At 46.8% G+C, this 24,521-nt stretch overlaps 1 protein-coding gene across 6 annotated transcripts; it reads left to right on the top strand.

Annotated features, from left to right (window-relative positions):
- Positions 1-291: 291 nt before the first annotated feature.
- GATA2 (GATA binding protein 2) lies at positions 292-24,130 on the top strand. 6 transcript variants are annotated; one of them, XM_005288384.4, is made up of 6 exons: positions 292-600; positions 12,787-13,190; positions 14,076-14,678; positions 17,379-17,557; positions 20,633-20,758; positions 21,570-24,130. In XM_005288384.4, the coding sequence occupies exons 2-6, from the start codon at positions 12,962-12,964 to the stop codon at positions 21,867-21,869; spliced, it is 1,437 nt and encodes a 478-aa protein (XP_005288441.1). In that variant the 5' UTR covers positions 292-600; positions 12,787-12,961; the 3' UTR covers positions 21,870-24,130. The 6 variants fall into 6 exon arrangements, with proteins under 6 accessions (XP_005288441.1, XP_005288442.1, XP_065406992.1 ...); XM_005288385.4 differs by lacking the exon at positions 292-600 and adding an exon at positions 3,337-4,280; XM_065550920.1 differs by lacking the exon at positions 292-600 and adding an exon at positions 3,339-4,280 and having other exon boundaries at positions 17,412-17,557.
- The last annotated feature ends 391 nt before the right edge of the window (positions 24,131-24,521 follow it).

Here is a 24,521-nt window from a genome sequence, read left to right as displayed (position 1 = left end):
ATAGGAAATAAAGAGAGACTGCAGCTAAATAGACCTTAAATCTGAATCCCATATTTCTTAGGAGACTGTAGTGTCTTTGTGTGTGTGTGTGTGTTGTTGGTATAATATCAATTCATTTAAAAATATGAAAGTCAAGTCGCGTAGACTGTGACAGCGAACGCAACAAAAGGTGCAAGCAGCAGACAATGTGATGTGCTTGTACAGATATTGTAATGATGCAAATGTAGTTGAGGGGACGAGCTGCCTTATTATGTACATAAATACACACTGGCTCGCTGTGCCATCCGTGAATGCAGGAGAGTGAGAGGGAGAAGGGGAGGGAAGGAGGGGGGGAGACCAGCTCGAAAATTGCTGCCAGTTTTAAACAGCCTACCCCTGGCAACCCCTCTGCTGGCCTGCTTATGCATTCACCGGCCATTTAGACACTTTCGTTCCTCTTTATTCAAAGACATGAAGGCGAGCTAGGCAGAGGCGAATCCAGATGTGCCTGGCCGCTGTAAATGACCCCAGGAAGAGAGAAAAAGACCACCAGCCCGCCAGCAAAGAACCCAGTGGAAGGAGCTCAAGAAGCAAGGGAAGAAAAGTCGCTGTAGGGGAAAGGTAAGGGTATTAAAAATAATCAACTCGTGACAAAGTGCCCTGGGGAACGGGGCTGGGATGAAATATGGGGCTCTGCTTCCTCGGGCTGTAGATTAAAAGCCTTTCATTTCGGCCGAGGGGGGAAATCCCAATTTAAACAGAGAGCTTTGGCTGTGGCTGTGGGGAGGCTACTACAACTCTTCCTCACCGGGGCTGTATTGAACTGGAGAAAGTGTAAACATCGGTGCTCCCATGGAGACAATGCACTCGGAAGGGGAGAGATTGTCCTTACAGCCTGGTGCTCTTAGCAAGGAGAGATGGAGTATTGTTTATTACAGATTCTCCCCTAAACCGCCCCTATGTTATTGTCACTGGCTGCTTGGATGGAAATGCAGAATATTTTGGGTGCTGTTCCCTAGCCACTCCATAAGGGACCCTTCTATCTAAAGAGTGGCTAATGCCCAGTGACAGAGAACAGCTTGGCGTGTCAAATAAAGAACTATTGCTCGGTGTTTTAAATAAACCAGTCTTGTCTTTGCTGATGATTTAGGGCATTTCTTGGGGTAGTTTTTCCTCTTCCAGAACAAATCACAGAATTCGTTATTTCTAAAAATGTGCAGATCTACTACATATCCGGTGGGGGAAAAAACGTTCGCGTTGCATGGTTGCTTTATAACACGGCTGGTTTCTTATTTGAACTAGATGCAAACAGGTAACGCCATCCTTAGCAAAATTTAATAATGTAAGGACCAAATTTACTGACCAAATGAAGCGATGCTTCAAAGAAAATCTAGAGACATACAGCGCGAAAGAGTAAGCTCCTATGAAATACTCTTGTTCTCTTTCACACTGGAAATGGGTGTTTTTTATCTGTTTTGAAAAACATTTCACCCCTAGCGACTAGCATGCTCAGAGATTAAAATAAACCAAGAGGGTTGGAAATTGGGAAAGAGATGGTAATTTTCAGTTTATAATGTAAACCTTGTGTCCCCAAATTATCTTGCAACTCAGGTATGAAAGAAGCGATCAAAGATTCAAACTGCTTTGCTGGTATATTTATATATTAGATGGATCTAGGTCTGAAACTGATTTCTAATGAACAGTGTTTTTTCATTCTTAAACTCGCAGTCACTTTAGAATTCCCAGATACTTTCTCTTCTAATAGACTGGCCCTATTACAGCTAAAGAATGATCGCGTTTTAAACGCCACATCATCCTGCCAAACTATTCCTTTCGCGAAGAGGGAAGAACACGGATTATTGCGATGGGCCAATAAACAAACTAAACCAAACCAAACCACCGTGAATTAATAGCAGTGAATCTCCCAGGATTAAGTATGTGTCTTTATGGCTTATAATTTTTTTTTTAAAACAGCTCCACTTCGGAACGTTCATTTCTTTTCACCAATGGGGGGTGCAATGTTACATTGACACCCCTCCGCGCCTGGCCCCGTCCTATCCCCCCCCCTCATTGTTGTCAGATTTGTTACTAAAAAGATGCGAGGGTTTGTTCTCCCCTGGAAAGCCCCGCATCTCCGCCGGCCCTGGGTTCTGCTCCGTTTGCACCTGCCTAGCCAGGGAGCCTTTGCAGTCCCAGTCCCGTGCAACAGATTTACACAGCTTTGCATGTTTTAAAATTACCCAACTAAAGGCTTCAACCGCCTCCCCTGCGTTTTTTTTTCAAGGCAGCTCTTCCACCCCCACCCCACCCCCTTTATTCTCCTTTTGCTGTGGGGTGCAGAGACTGGGAGAAAAATCCACACTGGCGACTGAATGGCTTTGAGGCGATTTCAATAAGAATAGTTCGGGTGCAGGATTTGGAGCCAAGGTTGGCTTGTTTGGTTGCAGAGCGAGAAGCTGAAACAAGGGTAACATCTTTATTAATTTTTTTAAAACTCAAATTTGGCCATGTTCAAAGAAACTGGCAAGTAAAGCAGCTGCCCAAATACATAGTATCATGGCAATGATTAGTTATTGTGTGTGTCTATATAGATATAAAATCAGTTGTCGCAGACAGCTTTGTACCAAAAACTAAATATCTGTGTCTGAAACTGACATCGGATCTTTCTCTTCCAGGGCCCGATCTTGCAGCCTTAACTCAGGCGATTTCTCCATGGAAGTGGTGTTGCCTGAGCAAGAACTGCAGGATCGGGCCCGAAATATCTCACACGCGAATTGACATCGAAATGTGCGTCCAGAAAATCGAACCCTGCAACGAAATGTTTGGTATGAAAGTCCCCTAGACAGCCTACCAAAGCGCCTTTTTTGCGGCATACTCCGAATCCAACCGTGTCGATTACAATAGGGGGAGCATTTATTAATTGCACGTATTCATTATTAGTAGTACTATCCTCGTTATCGCTGCAGTTGCTGCGTTTGGGCAAAAGGTTTGCCAGTTTCCAAAGCCGTGTGGTGGTGCTTGGGTTTGGGGCTGCCCGGCACTACCAGGTCTGGGGTAACCGACTCTGGGCTGGACGATATATTTACCAATGTGGCTCAAGTAAGGGATGCCCGGCAGATTGTTATGCCCGGGGTGAGGCGAATTAGGAAGCCAGTGAGGCGACCAGGGAAGCCAGACAAGGGATCCAGGGCTAGGGAACTTTACCGTGATGAACAAATTGCAAACAAATTGCAGGGGAACAAAACGTATTTACAAGTTGTCAGAGGACAGGATCCAAACAATCAAAAAAGTCAGGAGGGAAAACAAGAGCCATGAGGGGTCACCCAGTGGGGAGTGAAAACTCTCATGGAGCAATGGGCAAAATATCCGATCTGAATCACCTGGCTGGGGAAGTAGGGGGCAGATCTAGACAAGGCTTTTACAGCAGTTAAAAGGAGTACGTGGTCGGTGATTTACTCCCTAAATCGTTCTGTTTTTATGCAGCTTAAATGGGGGGTTGCGGTTAAGAGGTAACTGTGTCATTTTATAACCTTATTAGCCAGCATTGAAAATGTACTAGTCATGCAGGTTGTATTTTAAGAAAGCAAGCAAGCAAGAAATCAGGAAAGCAAGCAAGAAAGAAACATAAAGAAAGAGGAACATTGGGAAAAGTCTGGACAGAAGGGCTGGAAAGTGACTGCTCGTATTTCTAACCAAAGACTCCCTGTAGCGGCTAGTCTCTGAACAATGATTAGTATTTTAGCTAACAGCAGAGGACATAATCATGGCAGCAACAAACGTGGCAGTGGCTTGCTCTGCCTGGCAGACTCTCGGTTCCCCCTCCCCGGGGTGCAGAGCCGATCATACAGGACCTGGACCGCTCGGGCTGCGTGTGCGCGCGGGCAGGGTCCCCCACTTTCCCGGGCCGCGGGGAGAAAGGCTCTGGCGGGCTCTGTACCTGCTGCAGCCGCAGCAGGCTGCGGGGTGGCTGGCTCGAGGGCTAACCCGGAAGCGTGTGTGTGAGTGTGTGTGTGCCTTTCTGACGCCAGTCATACGTGTTTCTATTTCTGTACCTGACTTAGCCAGATTGCTGGAAGACTGGGGGTTGCAGCAGCCCGGGCGAGCAGCGAGGTGGCTGTGCGTTACATCCACAGGCCTGCCGCCCCCCCTGCCCCCCAGCGCAGCCGGCTTCCTCTGCCTGCCCCCCCCCCCACACACACACATCCCACCCTGCACCCCATGCTGCTGGCACTGAGGATCTCGCTCCTGCTGCTGCTGCAGGGGACGGGCGTCGCGGGAGACCACCAGCAGCCCTCTCAGCAGTGAGTACCTTGCATCGCGCTCCCACAGCTCCGCCAAGGTCTGCACGGAGACGCAAAGGCGACCCCGAAGCCTGCGTGCCCTCCAACATGGCTCGTGCCGTGTGCAGCCCCTCTTATCTCAGACCCTGTAGGGGTTAATTAAGCGCGCCTCTCTCGCGCTCGCTCGCTCTTTCCTCCGTTTTTGATGGCTGCACCAATTAGTTGCACATAGGAAAAGACGAGAAGAATAGGGTTACAAAGAGAGGAAAAACTTATGCTGCCCCTGGGGTTTGCAGTCAGGATGAGTGAAGTTTAAACAAAGAGGAAAGTAGATGCGGTTGCCATTCGAACAATGCATCTGAATGATAGAGCGACAAAGCGAGGATAGGAATTTATGCTAAAACATATTCGATGTGATATGACAGATTATTGTATGCCACCGTACCTAGCACTTCGCCCCTGTGAAGCAGGATCGGGGCACAGAGATTGCAGCTCTGATGGCTGGGGTGGAGTTGGGGAGAGATATTTCTTGTATTGACTTTGCGGCGGCGTGGTCTGGTGGGAAACCTTTCCCGTGAAGAGCTTATAGATTGCAATAATTATTATCCGTTGTAATATCTAGATCAAAGGCGTAAAAGGAGGTAGGAGGCGGCCAGCTCCCTCCTCCCCTAATTAACAAGATAAATGATAGGAAAAGTCCAAAACTGCCAAAAAGAAAACTGTCACAGCCGGCTGGCAGAATGTTCCCTGGTACCGAACCGCTCCCCATCCGCATGGACAAGCCAGGGATTATCAACTAATTAGCTCAACCAACGCTTTCTTCCCCAAACGTTCAGTGTCCAGATTCTGTTACAGCAGACCATGGGGCTTTGGTTATTTCCCTATTGAACCTTTGCCCACTTCTTGTTGCTTCTAGAGTCCGGCATAAAATCTCTTAAATTGAGATTTCGTCAAATAAAACCGGGGCAAACATTGAGGGCATGTAAATAAACAGTCTGCCTGTAGGTCTGGGCACATACGTTTTCTGCCTTCGAATCTATATGCGCATTGATCATAGACACAGGTGTCTTGCTACATCAAATGGCCCCACTAACTGTTGCTAAAACATGTTCCCTCCCCCCCCCTTAACGAGATGACATCACTTGTCAATCAAATTAAAATAACCAGCTGTGTTTCCAGATCTGGAAGATCTCCCTTTAAAAATTACAACAAAAAATTAAGGTTAGTAAAACTGTTGCATAAAAAGAGATAAAAAAGACAGTCCTGAGAGATAGACAGCCAGTCTGCGGAGAAAATTTTATAACCCATAATACGCTTTTCTGTTTTACCAGTTTTCCCTCTCACTAGATAAATCCATATAGATCTGCATGACTATCTATCGAATCTATCTATATCTCAGAAAACACAGATAGCTGATTTATCGGCTTGCCTGCACATATATACAGAGAGACACTTGAAAATAAAAGGTGGGATTTGATGTTTGGATACAATTCTTTCTTTTCTTTTCTCAATTGCCATGCCCTGCAGACTATGGCATGTGCAAAGAAGGAGGGCGATTTGTAATGCATTTGGCGTACCTTGTGTTTGCATAGAACAGCCAGTAAATCTAGCAATCTGTTGGAAGAAGCTATGGAAGGGAGATGGGGGAATGCAGGGTCCAGGAGTGACTTCAGGGACTGGAGCCGGCTGACTGCAATCCTGCAGCTCACCGCCCGTTCAGGCAGATTCTCTCCAGAGAGGACTTTAATAAAATTGACACAATAGTTGTTTAACCAGCCGTGTGAAACAGGCTGAATCTCAGCTCCAGAAAATTAGTTAAGCTTCTGCGCCGAAGGTCCTTGTGCGGGTTAGTTTATGTTCCGATGAGCGCATTAATTAAATAAACGTCCCAAGCACACCGCTTTACTCCTTTGCCCCCCCCCCCCCGGTGTTGCTGCAGTGGGGCATTTAATAACAAACCTACCCTAACAAACAAGACCGAAGCGCTGAACTGCCACGCGCTGAACAAGGAGTTTGTAAATCAGAGGCGCGGGGATCACTGAACCTGGAGTTCTCAAAGAGAAGAATTCATAATAAGCTATTAAGCACAATTTCCACACACACCCTGCGCTCTAGTAAGTATCAGTGGATGTGGATGTGTAATACATACAGGACTGTGTCTTGCGATTTCACTGGAAAGAATTAAACCGCCTATGAACTCCTGTATTCCACGTGGAAGGGGTATTTTTTTTTTTGAAACGGAGAATGATTTTATTTGCTGTTTATTGTTAGGAGTTTAAAGAGAAGAGCTGGAAAAAGCGATTTAGTGGTCATCCCAAGGCAGGGGAAAGCAGTGCATAGGAGCAGTGGCCCTAAAGCTGCTGGGAAGACCTAATGATAATTAAGAATACACAGAGACACTCATTAATAATAATAACCGCCCGATGGGAGACATTGACTTTTCAGGAAAATAAGAGGATAGGAAGAAGTTGCCCAGAAGCCTGGGCAAGGACAGTAATAGTGTCAGGAATACCCCGAAAACATTGGTGGCAAAGGAAGCCAGTGAGAATTTCTTTTAGAGACACACTCCAGTCCCAGAGAGAGGCGGCGGCGAGGACGGACAGGGAATTCGTTTGGATTTTGTATTTTCATTTTTGAGGAGGAAACGGCACCGTTTATTTCCCCCACCCCCAGTATCTCCCCAATGCCTCGCGGACGGGTTGGGGTTTTTTTCCCCTCCCGCTCCTTGCCATCATGTGGATGTTGTAGGCAAGGTCTGCAGAGGAAGCAGCGAGCTCCCCTGGCTGCAGGGAAGTGGCAAGAACCGGCTGCAGGGTAATCTGACACGGGGGCTTCAGGGAGAGTTTCCTGGGCAGTTTTGGGGTCTGTCGCTCCATAAATCAAGCCGGCTGATTAATCTTTACAATTTGTCTTTTAAAACAAACATGAACGAATTATCAGCTCGTTAACTGCGATTTTATCACCTGCCTAAAACAAACAGCCCCCCAACGCCGCCTTGCTCATTGCAGCGGGGAAATAATTAAAAAGGTTGGTATTAATTAATAAGAATGTATTCGGAGCGCATTAACACCGGTATTAATACGATCGCATTAACAGCCCAGCCACTGCAACGAATTTGGGTTCTCCCCCAACGCTTCGCAGCAATCACGTTCTGCGGGATCTGTGATTTTTCAGCGTGAAACGTTTGTTCGGATCTATTAAAACATTCTCCCAGCAGCCCCCCTCCCGGTTAATTTTGCAAACAGGGGCAGGAGAGCATTTATTTCTAGTAATCAAACACGGTGAGATTTGTTGTTCCCTTCTGTTGTTTGTAACTTGATACTTGGGAGTAAAAATTCCTGATCTGAAATCTCCTTATTTTCATTGAAAAGATCGATTTGGGTGTGTGAAAAAATATAGATCATTTTAATGATTGTTTTTAGAAAAGGTTGTCACCTCTCTCCCTCCTGCGCACCCCAGGCCTGGTACAGAGCCTGCGGTGTCTACAGCCTGATATTGGAAGATCATATCTGCTAAAGCGCCCTTACACCAGAATCCGAATAAATCATCCAATACGGCCGAGTTTATCTTTGGTTCTATAATGTACTAATTCCGGCATAGGGGTCTGCGGTGGCAGCTTCTAGATCAGTCTGTAGCTATGCCAGGCTACGTCTCCCCGCGCCCCGATTTCACCGGAGAGATTGTGTGTGGGAGGCGCTGACAGACTTACTTGTACGATCCCTTCTCTCCTGTTTTAATCGCTTTCACTGGCTGAAAACAAACGGGAAGTGTGTGCGTGGGGGAGGGGGCTGGGCGAGAGGGGTTCGGGGGGGGGGGGGGGTCCCAAGCCTGGGAACCGCGGGTAGGCAAGGGGAAGCCGGGAAGGGGGGAGAATCCGAGGCCATGGGGAGGTGGTGGTGGGAAGACGGGGCTAGGTTCAGGATTCTGTGCCCGGGTTGTCGCACAGGATGCGGGCTTGGGGCGAGCTCCCGGCCGGCCCTGGCTCAGAGCCGGGGCAAAGGCATCAGCAACCCCTCCCCTCCTCCCCCCACCCCCCGGCAGAGGGCTGAGGCCGCGGGGCAGGGGGTTGCGCTGTGTTGCCCCGGCTAGCTCCGAGCAAGCCCTGTCCCGGCCGGCGCAGCCAGACCGCCTGTCTCCAACCCCCCACCCCCCACCGCGGCCGGGCCAGCCCCGCCGGCTGCAACTGCATCGCGGCTCCTTTCTGCGGCTGCCCGCCCGCGCCGGCCTCCCACCCCGCCGGGGGGCTGGGGAGTGCAGGGCTCCCCTCTCCCGCAGGGGCCGGCGGCGGCACATCCTCAGCCCGGCTCCCCCGACCCGCGTGCTCCCGGCCCTAAAGACCCCGAGCAGAGCCCGGGACTGGAGCGTGCTGATCTCCCCTCCAGCCCGCTGCCGCCCCCACGCGGCCCACGGATCCCCACGGCCGCGCGGCGCCCACCTCCCTGTCTCCGCCTGCACAAGCTGGGGCCGGGCGGATCCTGGCAGCGCAGGAGTCCGGCTCGCCTTAGTTTTCCAAGAGGGGCGAGGAAGCCCGCGGGGGGGAGGAGGGAAAATCCTCTCACCGCACCACCACCCTGTCCCCGCAACCCCCTGCCCCGCAGCCCGGCCCAGCCTGCAGCCAGCGGGGAGGAAGATGCCAAAAAAGAGAGGGCGGGGGGCGGGGAAGCTGTTGTGTATCTGTCCCCCGCTTGCCTTGGAAATCGGGACTTGTTTTGTCTGGCTGGGAAGGTGGCAGGGATGGAGGCAGGAGCAGGGGGGCAGGGCAGGAATTGGGGGTGTCCGGGACCCCTAGTTCCCAGGGAGAACCCGCCCCAAGTCGGGGAGAGAGGGGTTTGCCTTGTATTATTATTATTATTATTATTAAAAAGTTCATTTCCTGGCGAATTTGGCAGCGGCGGGTGACGTCAGAGCCCCGGCGTCTCAGTGACTGGGGCCGCCTGGCTGGGGAGAAGCAGCCTCCTATTACCCAATTACTGACTGTCAATCCTCCGACCCGGCCCCCTCCCCTCTGCAGGGAGACCTTCCCCTGCACACCCGGCCCTGCCCTGCACTCTGTTGGGGGGGGGGGGGGGGTTATATAGCCTGGTCACGCCAACCAGCCCAGCCCTGCCCTACCCTACCCTACCCTCCTGTGTGATGTGTTGGGAGGGGGGTTATATAACCTGTTCGCCATCACACACCACCACTGCCCTATTCTGTGCGTGATTATATAACCTGAGTACCCCCTAAAACACACTCCTGCCTTACATTGTGTGTGTGATTATATAGTCTGACCACCCTACATTGTGGGTGGGTGTAGTGGGATTATATAACCTGATCAGACCCCTCAAATCCTGCCCTAACTCCCCCCAAACATACAATCCGGGGGGGGGTATACCCCCCAGGGCAATACAACCTGATCACAACCCCCCAGCTCAGCACACATACATCAATCGTGCCTTACAGTGGGGAGGATCTACTCTCCTTCCCTGTCAAGCATATTACACCCTGCTCACAACATCTCCCTCCTTCTCCAGCACATCCCTCTGGCCTGGTACAGTGGGGGGGACGGACTCCCCAGTCCATGATATAACCGGATCATAACTCTCCCCTGTCCCACAAAGTACCCCATCTCACCCTACAGGGAGATGTACACCACCCAGAACGATACAATCAGATCACACACACCCCTCCCCTACAAACCACCCACCTCTTCCATTGTGACCCGGGAATGAATTGGTAGAAGGAATAATAAGTATGGAATTTACACATAAAGTAAGGAATGTGACAAGACTTGGGGCCAATATTAAAAACATCTCCACAGGGTCCCCCTAACCCACCTTTTCCCCCAGCATTGTCTTCATTTCTGAGGTGGATGGGAGAGAGAGGCCGGTTTTCTTGCTTTGATTTCACCCTTGAAATCTATTCATGTAAACAATTATTTTTCTGCATCTAGGAGATAAGCGGATTTACAATAAAATGAAAAGAGCTCTTAAAAAACCAACCCAAACCAGTCAATTAGTTCTTTTTTAATATCAACATTTTTAGGGGTAGGTAGAGACCTGGCCCACACCATGTTAAGTCTTAATTGTATTTTCCTGTCACCCTGTGTTCTTTGCCTCCTCTCCCTTCTCCCCCCCCCCCAGTCGCTTTTCGCAGAACACAGACTGTTAAAAGTGGGACCTTCAAACTGTGATAAATTAATTAGCTCGCTGCATAAAAAGCCTGTTGATTCAGATTGCACTTCTCATCCGCCCTATAACAGGCGGGTTGAAAGCCTCGGCTGCTTCAAACGGATAGAAATACGTCAAAAACCAACCCAAAACAAAGAGCGAGTTTATAAAAATTAGTTTTGAAAAGGTTCCTGATGAAATAGCACAGTCGGGCTCCGAGGGCCAGGACTGGCCCACTGCGCTTCAGGCTGTTCATTGTCTAGTACAAACATACACTTACTTAAACAAGGGGGTGTTTTTTTCTTATTATTTGGGGGTTTCCTATTCTTGTAACGCTATAATGTCGCTTTGGGCCTGACCATGCTTTCGGCGCGCAGCCCAAACTCACAGGCAAGTCAGCGAGCCCAGAGCCTGCATTACTCAGAGATTTCAGGGAAGTGTCCCAGGGAAGTCCATGGGGGCTCTGCGCGAGAGACAAGGCAGGTAGTCTGCAGGGCGGCTGGGAGACTGGCAGGATCGGGTCCAAAAATAGACAACCAACGACTAGCTATACAAAAAAATTACTCAAACGGATTTTTGGGGTCCTAAGCCCTCTAGTTTACACGCCCGCCCCAGGTGGGTTCCAAACAGACTTGTGCGAGTATATTTTCATTTTAATCTTAGTTTATTTTGCTGATTCACTTATTTCGAACTAACATGACGGTAACAATCCCAGACAAATCTGACATCTGCTAACGACCCGAATCCGGGGTTTTCTAACATTTAAAGTACCGCTTCGGCAAAACTAGAGTCCTGGTTAAATGAGAAATGATTCCCGTGTTAATGCAACTGGCTAAAATAACCTGCATTCGTTCTGAGCAAACAGCCAGAGTTCACTGGGGCAAACGCATCACGCTTAAATGTTAAGGAAAGAAAACAAGCATGTTCTTATCAAATCCTTACCCGTCAAATCCCTTTTCTATTTAGGAGCAGGTTCCGCCGTCCTTACTCACACAGAAACCCCGTTCACCTAATGGGAGATTTTGTCTAAGGAGAGCCTGGCCGATCCAATTCTGTCTTTACAGCGTACTCCCGACTGAGGGTCACACGCCAATCAAATAAACCGATAAACATATTTTTGCCTTATTTATTTATTTAACAGCCAGATTTGTGAGGCAATTAGCCATTCAGTAAAACCGGGTTTGTGTGCGCCTTCTAACAGGCTGCTGCCCGGGCATCTATGGTGGGAGAGACCCTGACCCACTTAGGTTTCCCCCCTTCACGCCTTTGGTGCATGTATTTCGATCCCCCAAACTGGTTGGAATTGGAATAATTTGTTCAGAACCTTATTCTGGAGCACTGGGGGGTATTTAACATTAGCCGCAAACAAACACCCGCTCTGCAAGACAGGCGGACCTGGCTGGTGCTGCGGGCAGGGGAGAGTGGAAGCGGGGATAGTGGGAGGTGGGCGGGGGGGTCTTTTCTGTCTTTGGCGGGTTCAGCTCTTTTAAGATGTTTGAAGTAAATTAGGGGAATGTGGATTTCTGGGGCCAATGGCAGCGCGAGGCTGGGCGCTAGGACGCTGATTGGCTGGGCGGAGGTTCTTAGCCCTGCGCGTCGCCCCTAGTTCATGTCTACTGAACTGAGTCCAGCTGGCGCCAGGGCTGACATAGGATGCTTTGGGGATGTTACAAAAAAGGCCAGAATAAGTGGAGCTTGCCATCTGAGTAAGAACCTCCATCCAATCCTCCTCTTCCTTCTCTCTCTCACTCACTCTCTTCTGCAGTCACAGCCTCCAAACAACCATCCATCACCCCCCCCCTCCCACCCCCTAAACTTACAACCCCAGAAAGAAACTCTGCAAACATTTGGAATTAGATTCACTCCACTTGGAGGGACTTTGTGTAAGTATGTTAGGGGGGAAAGAAGAGCTGGGTTTATTCTTCAGGGAAATTGATTCTGAGCTGCTGCCTTTTCTCTCTCTGAACATTCCTTTCACTTTTCCTTTTCCTCTTTTGCTTTTGTGTCAGTTCGAGCTGGTATAAGTAGGTGACATTAGACCTGCTGTTTTTTACTTTTTTTCCCCTCTAAAGGCAGCTGGAAAAACTCTTATTGACGTTTGTAGAAAAGAGGAAACCTTTTTTTTTAAAGCTCTTGAAAACAGACGCTGTTTATTTTGTGGGGGGGGGAGAGAGGGGAAGCCAGGGTAAGAACTTGTGGGGGCGACGGAGCACAAAGTGAGACTTTTGCGGGGGGGCACAAGGAGGGACTTCCCCCACCCCCATTCATCTGCATGTTGGGAATTGCGGAATTAGCTCAAACCAGGTGGAAAATGCGGAGGGTGACGCGCCTCCCTTGAATAGCCATGTAAAGTACTAACCACTCCTTTCCTCTTACAGGTGGTGTCCCGGGCGTGTCGCAGGGAGCCTCTCGCCACAACTTTCCTGCTAGGAGAGGGACACGCTGACTTCCCCCCCTGTCCTGAGACACACACGAGCCACCTGCCGTGGTTTTAGAACCTCCCCATCACCAATCCGGGCTGGTTGGGGGGTGGGCTGGGCATTCAGCACCGGCATGGAAGTCGCCACCGACCAGCCTCGCTGGATGGCTCACCACGCCGTGCTGAACGGGCAGCACCCGGAGACGCACCATCCAGGACTGGCTCATAACTACATGGAACCGGCGCAGCTCCTACCTCCGGATGAAGTCGATGTCTTCTTCAATCACTTGGACTCCCAGGGCAACCCCTACTATGCCAACTCGGCCCACGCCAGGGCCAGGGTGTCCTACAGCCAAGCTCACGGTAAATCTGCACCGGTCTGCCCCCTCACCCCCCCCCCCCCCCGTTTTCTTTCTCCCGCTTGTGCCGGGCGGGCAGTGACTAGAGACCAGGGTTGTCTGGGGGCTGCTTCAGTATCACTGGACAGGGAGACCCGAGAAAAGGGGATCGAAAGGGAAGCCCGGGTGGACTTTAACCCTAGAAATAACCGATGGGGGGATGAGGGGGAGGAAGGGGAAATAGACTGAGTGGGTGGGTGGGTGGGTGAGTGCGCGCATACAGACCGAAGAAACTTCCTAGTCCCGAGCCACGGCCACTTCCCGGATATGAAATACAAACTAATTCAGATCACGGGTAGATTTTATTTTGGGGGGACCGGGGTATTAGTGGCAGCTGAGAAAGTGCTCCCCAAGCCTGCAGAGCCAGTCGGGGCTTTCCTTTTGGGGGAGAGGGGCTGCTACCCCCAGACAGCCCCCTTTAGTATTATGCTGTCGCTGCTGCTTTCTTTGCAGCTCAATCAAAGAAGCAAGTGGGTTGGGAGACTTTCGGGACTCGCAGGGTGTTCCTGGCGCCTGGATAGGGAGAGGCGAGGCGGGCAGGGGAGCCCGCGTTGTCCCCCTGGCTCGCCAGTGCAGGTCTGCGGTGAAACATTCACCCCAGCCCCGGCGCTGCTCGCTCGGCACCCGCTGGCTTTGGGATGGCGGGTGCCCTTGCGCGGCCGCTGGATCTCCCCAGCAATATGGCTCTGGCTCTGGGCGCGTCCCACTGAACGGCGAGACGCAGCTGGACACTTCCCCGTCCCTCTCTGCGCCGGGCCGCGATTCTGCCGGCGTCCCCCAGCGCTCTGCTGGGCCCGTCTTCCTCGCCGGGCTGGTTAGTGTGATAGTGAAAACTCCCCTCTCCCCACAGCCCGTCTGACTGGGAGTCAAATGTGCCGGCCTCACCTGATCCACAGCCCCGGGATCCCCTGGCTGGACAGCGGCAAAGCGGCGCTCTCGGCAGCCCATCACCACAACCCTTGGACGGTGAATCCCTTCACCAAAGGGCCCCTGCACCCTTCCGCCGCTGGAGCCCCCGGGGCCATCTCCGTGTACCCGGGCAGCAGCACCTCCAGCACGGCCTCGGTCTCCTCGCTCACCCCGGCCTCGCACTCCGGCTCCCACCTTTTCGGCTTCCCACCCACCCCTCCCAAGGAGGTGTCCCCGGACCCCAACTCCACCAGCGCAGCCTCGCCCTCCTCCTCGGCCGGGGCCCGGCAGGAGGAGAAGGAGACCATCAAGTACCAAGTGTCTTTGTCGGACGGGATGAAGATGGAGAGTGCCAGCCCGCTGCGGACCAGCTTAACCTCCATGGGGGCCCAGCCCTCCACCCACCACCCCATCCCCACCTACCCCTCCTATGTGCCGGCTGCTCACGAGTACAGCAGCAGCCTCTTCCACCCGGGCAGTTTCCTAGGCGGCCCAGCCTCCAGCTTCACCCCCAAGCAGAGGAGCAAAGCTAGATCCTGCTCAGGTAAGCCCTACAACGCCTTGATCTCTGCAGCGCCTGTACAGTGTTTGCCTGGGGGGGGGGAAGGGGGGTGATGTGCGTGTGGGGGGTTGTAGGTCAGGTTTGTGTATGTGTGTTTTTGAGGAAGGTTGGAATGTGTGTTACATGATTCTAGTTGGGGGGGGGGGGAAACCCCACCAGCACAGCTTTTTACATGCACTCCGAAGAGGAGGTGAGGGTGGATTTACTTTGTTGTCATCGAGATACATCTTAATCTCATTCACCTGGCTTTTTTAAACACGCTGTTGTTGGGGCAGCTCTGAGAAATTGACCTAGCTTTTCTGTTATTAACTGCCGGTAGGGCAAGCAGTCTCCCTTAAAGGTCTAGTCACTGGCTCTCTGCTCTGCAGCAGTCTCATGGCAGGGCCTAAGGGACACAGTAATCCCTAAAAGAAAAAAAATTGGCAGATCTAAATTATGCAAATACGGGTTTATACGGCAAAATCTCTCGCACAGAAAAAGAAAGACATTGGCTGGTTCTAATCACTGGAAATTGTGGGCTAGATCCTGCACTCTTTACTTCAGTGAAACTCCCATGTACTCCATGCCGGGAATTTAATTTTTGTTTCCCTGCAATAAATTGCACCTTCATTAATAAGAGAAAAGGCCAGTCGTGGGCTTTTAGCATTGAGCGCACATTCACAATTGAAACTTACTAGGCAATTGCTTAAAACTGAAGAGGGGCTTGATTTCTTTCCGATCACACAAGGAGCAAAAGTTCAATAGTTTACACACCAGTCCTGAGGACTTAAACGCTAACTTAAACCAACTCAATAAAAACTAGAAAATGGGATCGGACATGATTGTTCTCTGTCTCAGATCCATCCTTGTTTGCTAAAAACGAATCGCAGAGCATTCACCTCTTCACTCCAGTTTTCCCTAAAAGTGTATTCTGAAAGCAGCTTATTCAGTGATGGCTCAGGTCTTGATCTCACTTTGAAGTGTCCCCAGCTGAATATCTAGACAAATTAAGAAAACTATATTGTTCCATTCACCTAAATCATCTTCCCCGTTTGCATTCCCAACGGTGGAAGAAAATAAAAGTATATATTTGGGATAGCGTTGGCTACCTTTAAACAAAACTATATGTGTGTACACACACCTCTATTTTCTATTTTGAAAGCGGCCATGAATTAAGAAACATGATCTTTTAGGAATTTTGCAACAAAAAGATCAGACATTTTACAATATCAGCTCTATTTCAAATCGCTCTTTTAAGCGATCTTTCCCCCCAGTGTTTGAAATGCGGCTGCTGTTTTTTTTGTTTTAACCCGTGAAAAGAAAATTAAAATACAGTTGCCGCTCCCCCCCCCCCGTTTTTTTTTTTTTAGAAACAACTCCAAGAGTCACTGCAGAGAAATGGATCCTTAATGGCCTTTTTTTGGTCCCTTAGTTGTCGAGGGTTTTATTAGACGGGGGAAGTGAGTGATCTTGAGGGATTTTTTTTTTGTTTTGTTTTTATGGGAGCCCCCGCGCATGGAACTGGGGAAAGTTCGTGACCACTCACTGTTTTTGTAGGAAAACTAAGACTCACGACACGACGACTCCTGCAGCTTCCTGCCCTAGGAGGGACAAAAGCTAGGAACGCAGAGCTCCCCTCATTTTTCACTGCCGACTGTGTTGTTTAAAAGCCACCCACTCCCTAGATGGAAGGAGACACAAGCCCTGCTGAACTCGACAAGGCCTGCTCCAGTTACTAGCAAAAATAATTTCCTCTGCAGTTAAATACTGTACAATTTGCATAAACTATATTAAGAGAATTTCCTATATTAAGCAGAACAGCCCTCAAACCATCAGAGGCAGTGAACTTTCAGCAAATAGGTTTCAGAGGACAAACAAACAAACCAAAAACCCTTTCCCCCCCTCCGAAAAAAAGGGCAGCAGATATCTAAGGGGTTACATGCAGTTTTCTAGTTGGAGAGACAAGGTGGGTGAGCTAATATCTTTAATTGGGTGTTGGGTTTTTTTTAGTGTTGCCCTCACCAAAAATTAACATACTAAAACAAATGAGGAAAGAGTAAGAGTAAGATATACCACCCCACCAAATCAAAACAGTCTGGTTAAAAAGTAAAGTACAGAAAAAAAGCTGTTTTTAGAAGTTCCAGAGTGCCTGCTTAAATACAACTTTTTCAAGTGCTGCATTTCAACCAGTTTTGCTAAATGAAAATAAAAATAATCATTGAACCATTTAGATGCTGTCTCCACTTCCAAGCTGCCCTGCTTTATTTTAGGATATTGCAGCACTTGCAGCGAAGTGTCTTTTGGCCCAGATTCGGTTCCAGATAACCCTTTGCCTTCAAAATTTTTGCTTTGTGTGTGTGTGTGTGTGTGGCAGGATATATGTGATCTAGCCATAGAGGTGCAATAGATATGGCAGGAGAACGGTGCACATGACATGGTAAGGGAGCTCTTGTTGTTACTGAAATGATACTAGTTCCATTTGACACAACAAGGGTGTCCCTCTTTTTCACCTTGCAGATAGAGCAACTGTTTTTTGATCACAACATAGAGTGCTAGTTTGTATTAGAGACACTAAGGAGAGCCTTGCCACATGTACTGTAAATAATCAATGCTGTCTAATTATGTTTGAATAATGCACTGTTTTGACTTCTGGAAAATGCCTAAAGGACAATGCAAAAAGCTTTTGTGAATTTGTTTTTAAAGAAAGAAATCCGGTTTCTTCGTGTTTCCATTTAGAAGGCAGAGAGTGTGTGAACTGTGGAGCTACTGCCACCCCTCTCTGGAGAAGAGACGGCACTGGGCATTACCTGTGTAACGCCTGCGGGCTCTACCACAAAATGAACGGTCAAAATCGACCACTCATTAAACCTAAACGAAGACTGGTAGGTGTCTGTCTCTGCTGGGTTTGGGGATAAATTTTGCAAAGGGACCACCCGCAGACCCACCCATGGTGTGTCTCATCTCCTGTGCTTCAGACCCCGCATGGATGCTAGATGTTGTATTGTACATGAGACTCATGTCACTCAGAGGTCACGGCATAGCCTAAGGACAGATTGCAGGCACTCCACCCATAGCAGTTACATGCCAAGGTATAGAATGTAAGTAGGCTAGCAATCTCGATTCTATTCCTACACTCTGTTCCTGTTGGAAGATATGGGGCACAATGTGTAGCTGTCTTTCTCCTTATGAACACACACTTTGATCCTTAGATGACAGCTTTCATTTGATTTCTCATTTATTTGGCCTCCTGGGGCAGTTCAGAAGTGTACCAGTATTGAAAGGGTTACAAGCGTGACTGCAGTCCTACATGTACTTAAAAAAAAAAAAAAAAAAAAAAATTCCAACCCAAAAAACAAAACAAAAAAATCAAATGAGTCAAACCTACTGCTCTCTACTTAATAATTATTTGTATAAAGGCCATGAAGTAATTTTCACTCTTCTATTCCATGACAATATTAATATTGGTTCCCTCCTCAGACAATCCCCTAATGTGTTTTTTTTAAAACCTATTATTTTTCCATGGAGTCACCTATACTTTGTATTTTCATTTGAGTGATTAAAAAAAAATGTCCTTTCTAAGCTCCTGGTAGTAGTTTCCTATCCGGATATCTGTACGTTAAAGATAAGGAAACTTTGTGAATCTGTTTCCTGACTCTAAAAGCTTTAGAGAGTTTCTATAGGCAAGGCATGCCAGTCATGCTTGCTGTTTTGAAATTTCTAATACACTCTACTCCACAAAATGTGTAAAACTGCTAAGAATAATAAATATATATATATATATTATATATATATATATATATTTTTTTTTGGAGCCATGTGATTTATAGTCCCCTAAATCTCTTGGCCATTTTGGGGACATTTTACTGGCCTGGGAGGAGGGAAAGAGAGTTGGTTTTAATGATATAATGCTGGGATGGGATAAAGAGGATTTCTGTAGTCAGCCAGAATTTCAACTATGCAAGCTTCTTAATGACTTGCTTTCCTTCTAAAGTGACTGACACATACAGAAAAATGTTAAGACAACAGTGTAACATTATCTGAAGTGCTTGCCAGACTGAATGGGACAGGCCAGAGAGTTAAGCAGCATAGTTTAGTATCAATACGCCATTTCAAATATGCAAACATAGCTCTCCACCTTCTAGTGTGCTGGGAAATTGCCCTACTTAGCTCACCGAACGGAGTTTTGGGGGGCTAGATTTTTTTCTGTTGTCTTTTTGTTAAATGTTTATATATATACTTCCCCCCGTGGTTCACTCATTTGTTGGGATTGGAAGAAGATTGTCTTCATTTACGGATTTATTAATATTAGTTTATTTTTATTGCATGTCAAAATGACATTGTCAAGGCATGAAGGCCTAAAGTTAGTTGTGTTTTGGTTTGCTTACATGTGCATGCACTAGGGGGTACAAACTGCCTCAGCTCTGGCTTTTGGCTTTGTTCTTGCAGGCTAGCAGGGGGACCGAAATAAATAAATCTCCCAGGCCTGATTCTAGTCTCACTTTACAGAATACTCCTCTGCCTTCAATGGAGTTACTTCTGATTTACACCAGCATGTCCTATAAGTGAGAGCAAGATCAGGGCCATAATCTTCAGAGCAGGACCAATCCATGGTTTGATATTTAGCCAACTCTCCAGCAGAGGAAAATACATTATGAGTTGTGTAAAGCCCTGATCGCAGAGAAAACCCAGTGTTGTAGGATGTTATCTTGTAGATTCTCCCAGAAGCTCGTTGCCTTGAGAGGAGCCTCGCTGGGGTGCAGGAAGGGATGGGCAGTAACTTGTCCCTAGGATTTTTGTAGCCAACTGTAAAAATCTTTAGGGAGCAGGGCCCCCAGGAAATTAGCACAGTTTATGTGTTTTATAAATACTTATTAACATACATATTTTGTTCTCAGAATTTGCTGGGTTGTACAAAATGGAATGTATTTTAAACATTTCCTAGAGCATCTTTGAACCTTCCTAATAAGGATGTCTCCCCAAAATACGGGGTGCATTTTGTCTATTCCTAACATTTTCTGAAATGCCACCCTTGTCCCAGGATGTGTTATTGTAGGGTCTCTCACTCAAGTGCCTCTACTGAAATCAATTGGACTTCTGCATGCATTTACATTTTTCCTATCTTGTTGTTCTCATCTGAGGAGGCTGAAAGGTTCCCTCTGCCCCCCCCCCCCAAGGTTCAACAGCGCAGTATGATTAAAAGCATCAAATTTTAAGAGAGGATATTTTTGGGGCTTATCAGCCTAGAAAATGAATAGGGATAGAGGCAGTAGCAGGGGCAGCAGAATCATTGCTGCAAGGCATGAGATTAGGTTTGCTAAATATTTAACAAAAGTTGGAGCTGGTTCTGTTTTCTCTTTCACTTGTAAATGGAAACTGAAATTTTACTGATGGCTATGATAAATACTGCACCCATCTAAGTAATGCAGCTGGTTTTCCTTGCTGGTCACCTTTAAAGGGACACTATCTGTTTAAGAATCAGATTCTAAAAGTCCTCCTTTCTTGTATTGCACTACAAACACTATTGGTGCTTAACAAATTGATAATAAGAATATTTTAAAAATCCAAGTGTATTGATCTGGAATTTATGTGGAGCATTACAAGGGAAAGCTTTTAAAAAACAAATGTATTTCCCCCTTTCCCCCGCCCCCCCCATTAAGTGCTGTTTAGGTTTTGCATTACTTTTGTCTTGGACTAGGAAAATAGACTACTCAGCTGCACTGTCTCGTTTTCGTGCAGTAGCCAAATGTTCCAATATTTGGGAGGCTGTTACGGTGGGGGACCATTTAAATACAAACAAGCAAAACCTGGGGAAAAAAATCAAAGCAACATTTCTCTGACCTTTCTGTTTTGTAAACAGATTTGGGATTAGTTACAAATCCTACATATTAGACTTAAATTGACCTTTAAAATGGGCTTATTCCAAGTATACTAAATAATTTCCCCTCTCTTTTGGTTAGTCAGCGGCTAGGAGAGCAGGGACCTGTTGTGCCAACTGCCAGACAACCACCACCACCTTATGGCGACGTAATGCAAACGGAGACCCAGTTTGTAATGCCTGTGGACTTTACTATAAATTGCACAATGTGAGTATTTGCTTGTCTTGTGTGTCTCTGCTTGCTTAGCTGGGATTGATGCTTTAACTGCATGGCGTGCACTGGCCTTTTATTGGTTTCAGGGTTTTTTTTCTCCCTCCCAGGTTCCCCTGGGGACTCAGAGCCATTCTTTGTTGGCATAGTGATGCTAAGTTCACTGACATTACAATGTATTAGCTTGGCTTCTAAAGCTTGGGCAAATCAGGCAAAATAGAGTTACAACACTAGTTTTAACTAAGTATGTTGTATGTGCTTTCTCTCTCCAGCCACAGAGGCCATTTGAAATGGATTCTGCGCAAAGGTTAATCCCAGGGGGTGGTACCTTTGTGCAGAATTGTAAAGTTGTTTGTTTGTTTGTTTGTTTAAAGGTTGTTTAAAAAAAAAGAATCAATTTTGAGTAGGAATCATTCGACACATTTGAACATTATTTAAAATGTAAGTAACTGAGGTTGAAGCTTTCCTAGGAAGAGACCACTCCCGTTTTAGAAGTGAACTCGGTCAGTGTGTGCTGCCTTGTTTGATCTCTTCTATTAGGAAATGAATGGGGGGCGAAGGGTAAGCATAAGGGAAGGATGGCCATCAGCTGCCAAATTCAGTCGAACTGTTTTTCATGTCTGGGGTTTTTGTGTGTGGCTTCATTAAACAAATCAATATAAACAAGGTCTGCGGAGAGAAACACCATTTTGTTTGGCCAGAAAAAGTTCTCGGTCCAGGAAAACACACAGGGGCTGTCCAAATATTTTCCTTTTTGCACAATAAGGTCATTTTGTCTGCATGAGCCTGATTTTCTCATTTCTTGCAGGTGAACAGGCCACTGACCATGAAGAAGGAAGGAATTCAGACCAGGAATAGGAAAATGTCTAACAAATCAAAGAAAAGCAAGAAAGGCTCTGAGTGTTTTGAGGAACTGTCCAAGTGCATGCAGGAGAAATCCTCTCCATTCAGTGCCGCTGCCCTCGCCAGTCACATGGCACCAATGGGGCATTTGCCACCTTTTAGCCACTCTGGACACATCCTACCAACTCCTACTCCAATTCACCCATCTTCCAGCATCTCATTTGGACATCCACATCCATCTAGCATGGTTACAGCCATGGGATAGAATCTGAGTACCAAGAGACCCACACAGAGATTAAGAACACCGGGGCTCTGTCTAAGATGACACCGAGTAAGGAAAGGTTCTGCCAAGAGGAGACCATAGGGAAGGAAAAAGGGGACCTTGCGCCAATGTGGTTGAACTCTTAGGGTTGGACTAAAACCCTGTAATGATGAGTCTGCTGCAGAAATGCTTAATGGTGCCTGTTATGCACTTTGCCCCTCAGGTATAAGGAAAACGAAGAACTCACTTGTTTGATACCTGCTGGCCCAGCAGAAAGCAACGGTGGCAGAAGCAGCGGAAGTTGGATGCTGGAACTGGCTCTCCTTTCTCTCTCTGTTATTACTGTGAATATTGTAAAGAGATAGCAGCCTCCAAAGGCGGAGCAGGCTGGCTGGTAGCCACCCATACTGGATTTCTATGGTGGACTTTGTCTGGGGGAGAAGGGGTGGGAAACAAGGACAACTTTATAAAAACTTAATTTTTAAAAGGAAATCGGACACAGAAAGTCATTATTTATTTTGCTCTTGTTTTCTACAAAGAGCCTCAAACCTTCTGACTTGCATGATTTTGTGCCTTTTTTGGGGGGTGGGGAGTCAACCCTGCTAGAAGAAACACAGCTTCATAACAGGAAAAAAAAATTGTGCTAACCAGCCACCCCTTGATTCTCTTCATCAATGTTACATACAAAAATATCTGTTAGGGAAGGGATGAGAGAGAGGGGAAAACAAAGCAAAAATGTATCTGGAATATGGGATTGTAATGGGCCCAAGATGTGGATTATTTTGATGTAATGCCTGCATTCTTTTCCTTAACATGAAAGATTTTATTTAAAAAAATGTTATTCCACAAACAGCAAAATAGGACAAATCACTAAAAAAATACACTGTAGGGAACAATCTTGTGCCAGGTGGGAGTAGCTAAAGGAGGTCTTATTCATCTGTCCCATCTAACTTCTAGTAGTCTATCAGTAACAGCAAAAAACAGTGCAAGGCATAAAAAATCCAATTCAAACACTTTGGAGGTTTAAGCATTTTGTTCTGCCTTGTTGGCAGCTGTTGCTTAAGACACAGACTAGCTGCTTTGATAAACTCACCGTAGTTTGGCTACCACATCCATGCAAAGCCAGAGCGTGTGCTGTCTGTGGGCATCCAGGCTACGGCACATTTCACATTTGGGAGTGAGGAAGGACAGAAAGTGGATTAAGATCACTGGACAAGAGAAAGAAAGAGAGACAATCAGTTTCAGCTTCACATATCCTTCAAATCCCAGAGGCAGCAACAGCTGATGAGTTGAGGGAAGGTAACATTCTAAGGGGGACAACTATTTCCCATAGCACATTTTATATTTAAAAAAAATAAATAAAAAATGAGTCCCCATTATTAAACCATATTGTACGTAAACAACTGAAAACAAAGCTATTGCCAATGTGAAGTGTATTCTATTGATTGTTATGACCTGATGACTCTCATGAACACAAGCTCCAGTATAACATATGATGTACATATTTAGCTATACTTCTGATGAAAATGCCCCAGTGAGCAGAGGGGTTTGATAATGTAAACTGCGTAAGCTTAATTATGTGACAAGCTTTTTCTTTTTCTTTCTTTCTCTTTTTTTTTTTTGATCAAGCCAATTGTATCTTACTGCAAAAGTTCTGCTTAAAAACAAACCCACGTAAAAATGGATGTACATTTTTTTCCCTAAATAAGTAATTCAGATATTTGATAATGAAGTAAGGACCAAGCAGCCATGGAAATCCTGCTTTCCTCCTTTTTCTGGTCTGTGTAAGGTGCACTTTGTAAAAAAGTGGAAATAAACGAATGGGGGGGAAAATTGGTTGGGAGATGCTGTAAGAATTTTTAATTTACAGAGTCAAAATTTGGTCTTTTTACCTGTTACTATGGTACAGTTGTACATTATATGTGCCCAGCTCAAATTTCTGCAGGATTTGGGGGGTGATGGGTGGGAGGAAGAGGAGTGGGTAACTGATACAGTTGACAAAGTGCAATATATTGTCAGTCACTGCAGCGTAGACAACGGCAGTCAAGATTTAAATTATTTTGTACTTGTATCAGCATAAAAATTCTGCAGTATTTTCTGTTTTTATTCTTAATTTTTTATTTTGCTTATTTTTGGATTAGTGAACTAAGTTATTGTTAATTATGTACAACATGTTTATATATTGTCTGTAAAAAGTGTATGCTTTCCTCATATTCCTTCAAGGTGAATACTGCTAAGAATAATAAAATACCTTTTTTGTGAAAGCAATTGTGCCCTGTTTCATGCAATGAAGTTGGGTGTGTAGGGGCTAAAATATTACAAGGCTGATTATGACCAGTGGAATGATTAGTTTAAAATTTGTGAGGCTAGATTATCAATATTTTTTAAAAGCTAATGGGTTTAGAGCACGGGTAGGCAACCTATGACACACGTGCTGAAGGTGGCACGCAAGCTGATTTTCAGTGGCACTCACACTGCCCGGGTCCTGTCCACTGGTCTGGGGGGCTCTGCATTTTAATTTAATTTTAAATGAAGCTTCTTAAACATTTTAAAAACCTTGTTTACTTTACATACAACAATAGTTTAGTTACATATTATAGACTTCTAGAACGAGACCTTCTAAAAACGTTAAAATGTATTACTGGCATGCGAAAC

Source organism: Chrysemys picta, chromosome 7, assembly GCF_011386835.1.
Source record: "Chrysemys picta bellii isolate R12L10 chromosome 7, ASM1138683v2, whole genome shotgun sequence".
Lineage (NCBI taxonomy): Eukaryota > Metazoa > Chordata > Testudines > Emydidae > Chrysemys > Chrysemys picta.
The sequence above is the reverse complement of the archived record's forward strand: the minus strand, read 5'-3'. Positions and strand labels throughout refer to the sequence as shown.

Coding starts and splice junctions, on each gene's coding strand:
- GATA2 (XM_005288384.4), top strand. CDS start 12,962: ATGGAAGTCGCCACCGACCAGCCTCGCTGGATGGCTCACCACGCCGTG. Junction 14,679..17,378: donor CAAAGCTAGATCCTGCTCAG/GTAAGCCCTACA, acceptor TTGTTTTTAAAG/AAAGAAATCCGGTTTCTTCG. Junction 17,558..20,632: donor TTAAACCTAAACGAAGACTG/GTAGGTGTCTGT, acceptor TCTTTTGGTTAG/TCAGCGGCTAGGAGAGCAGG.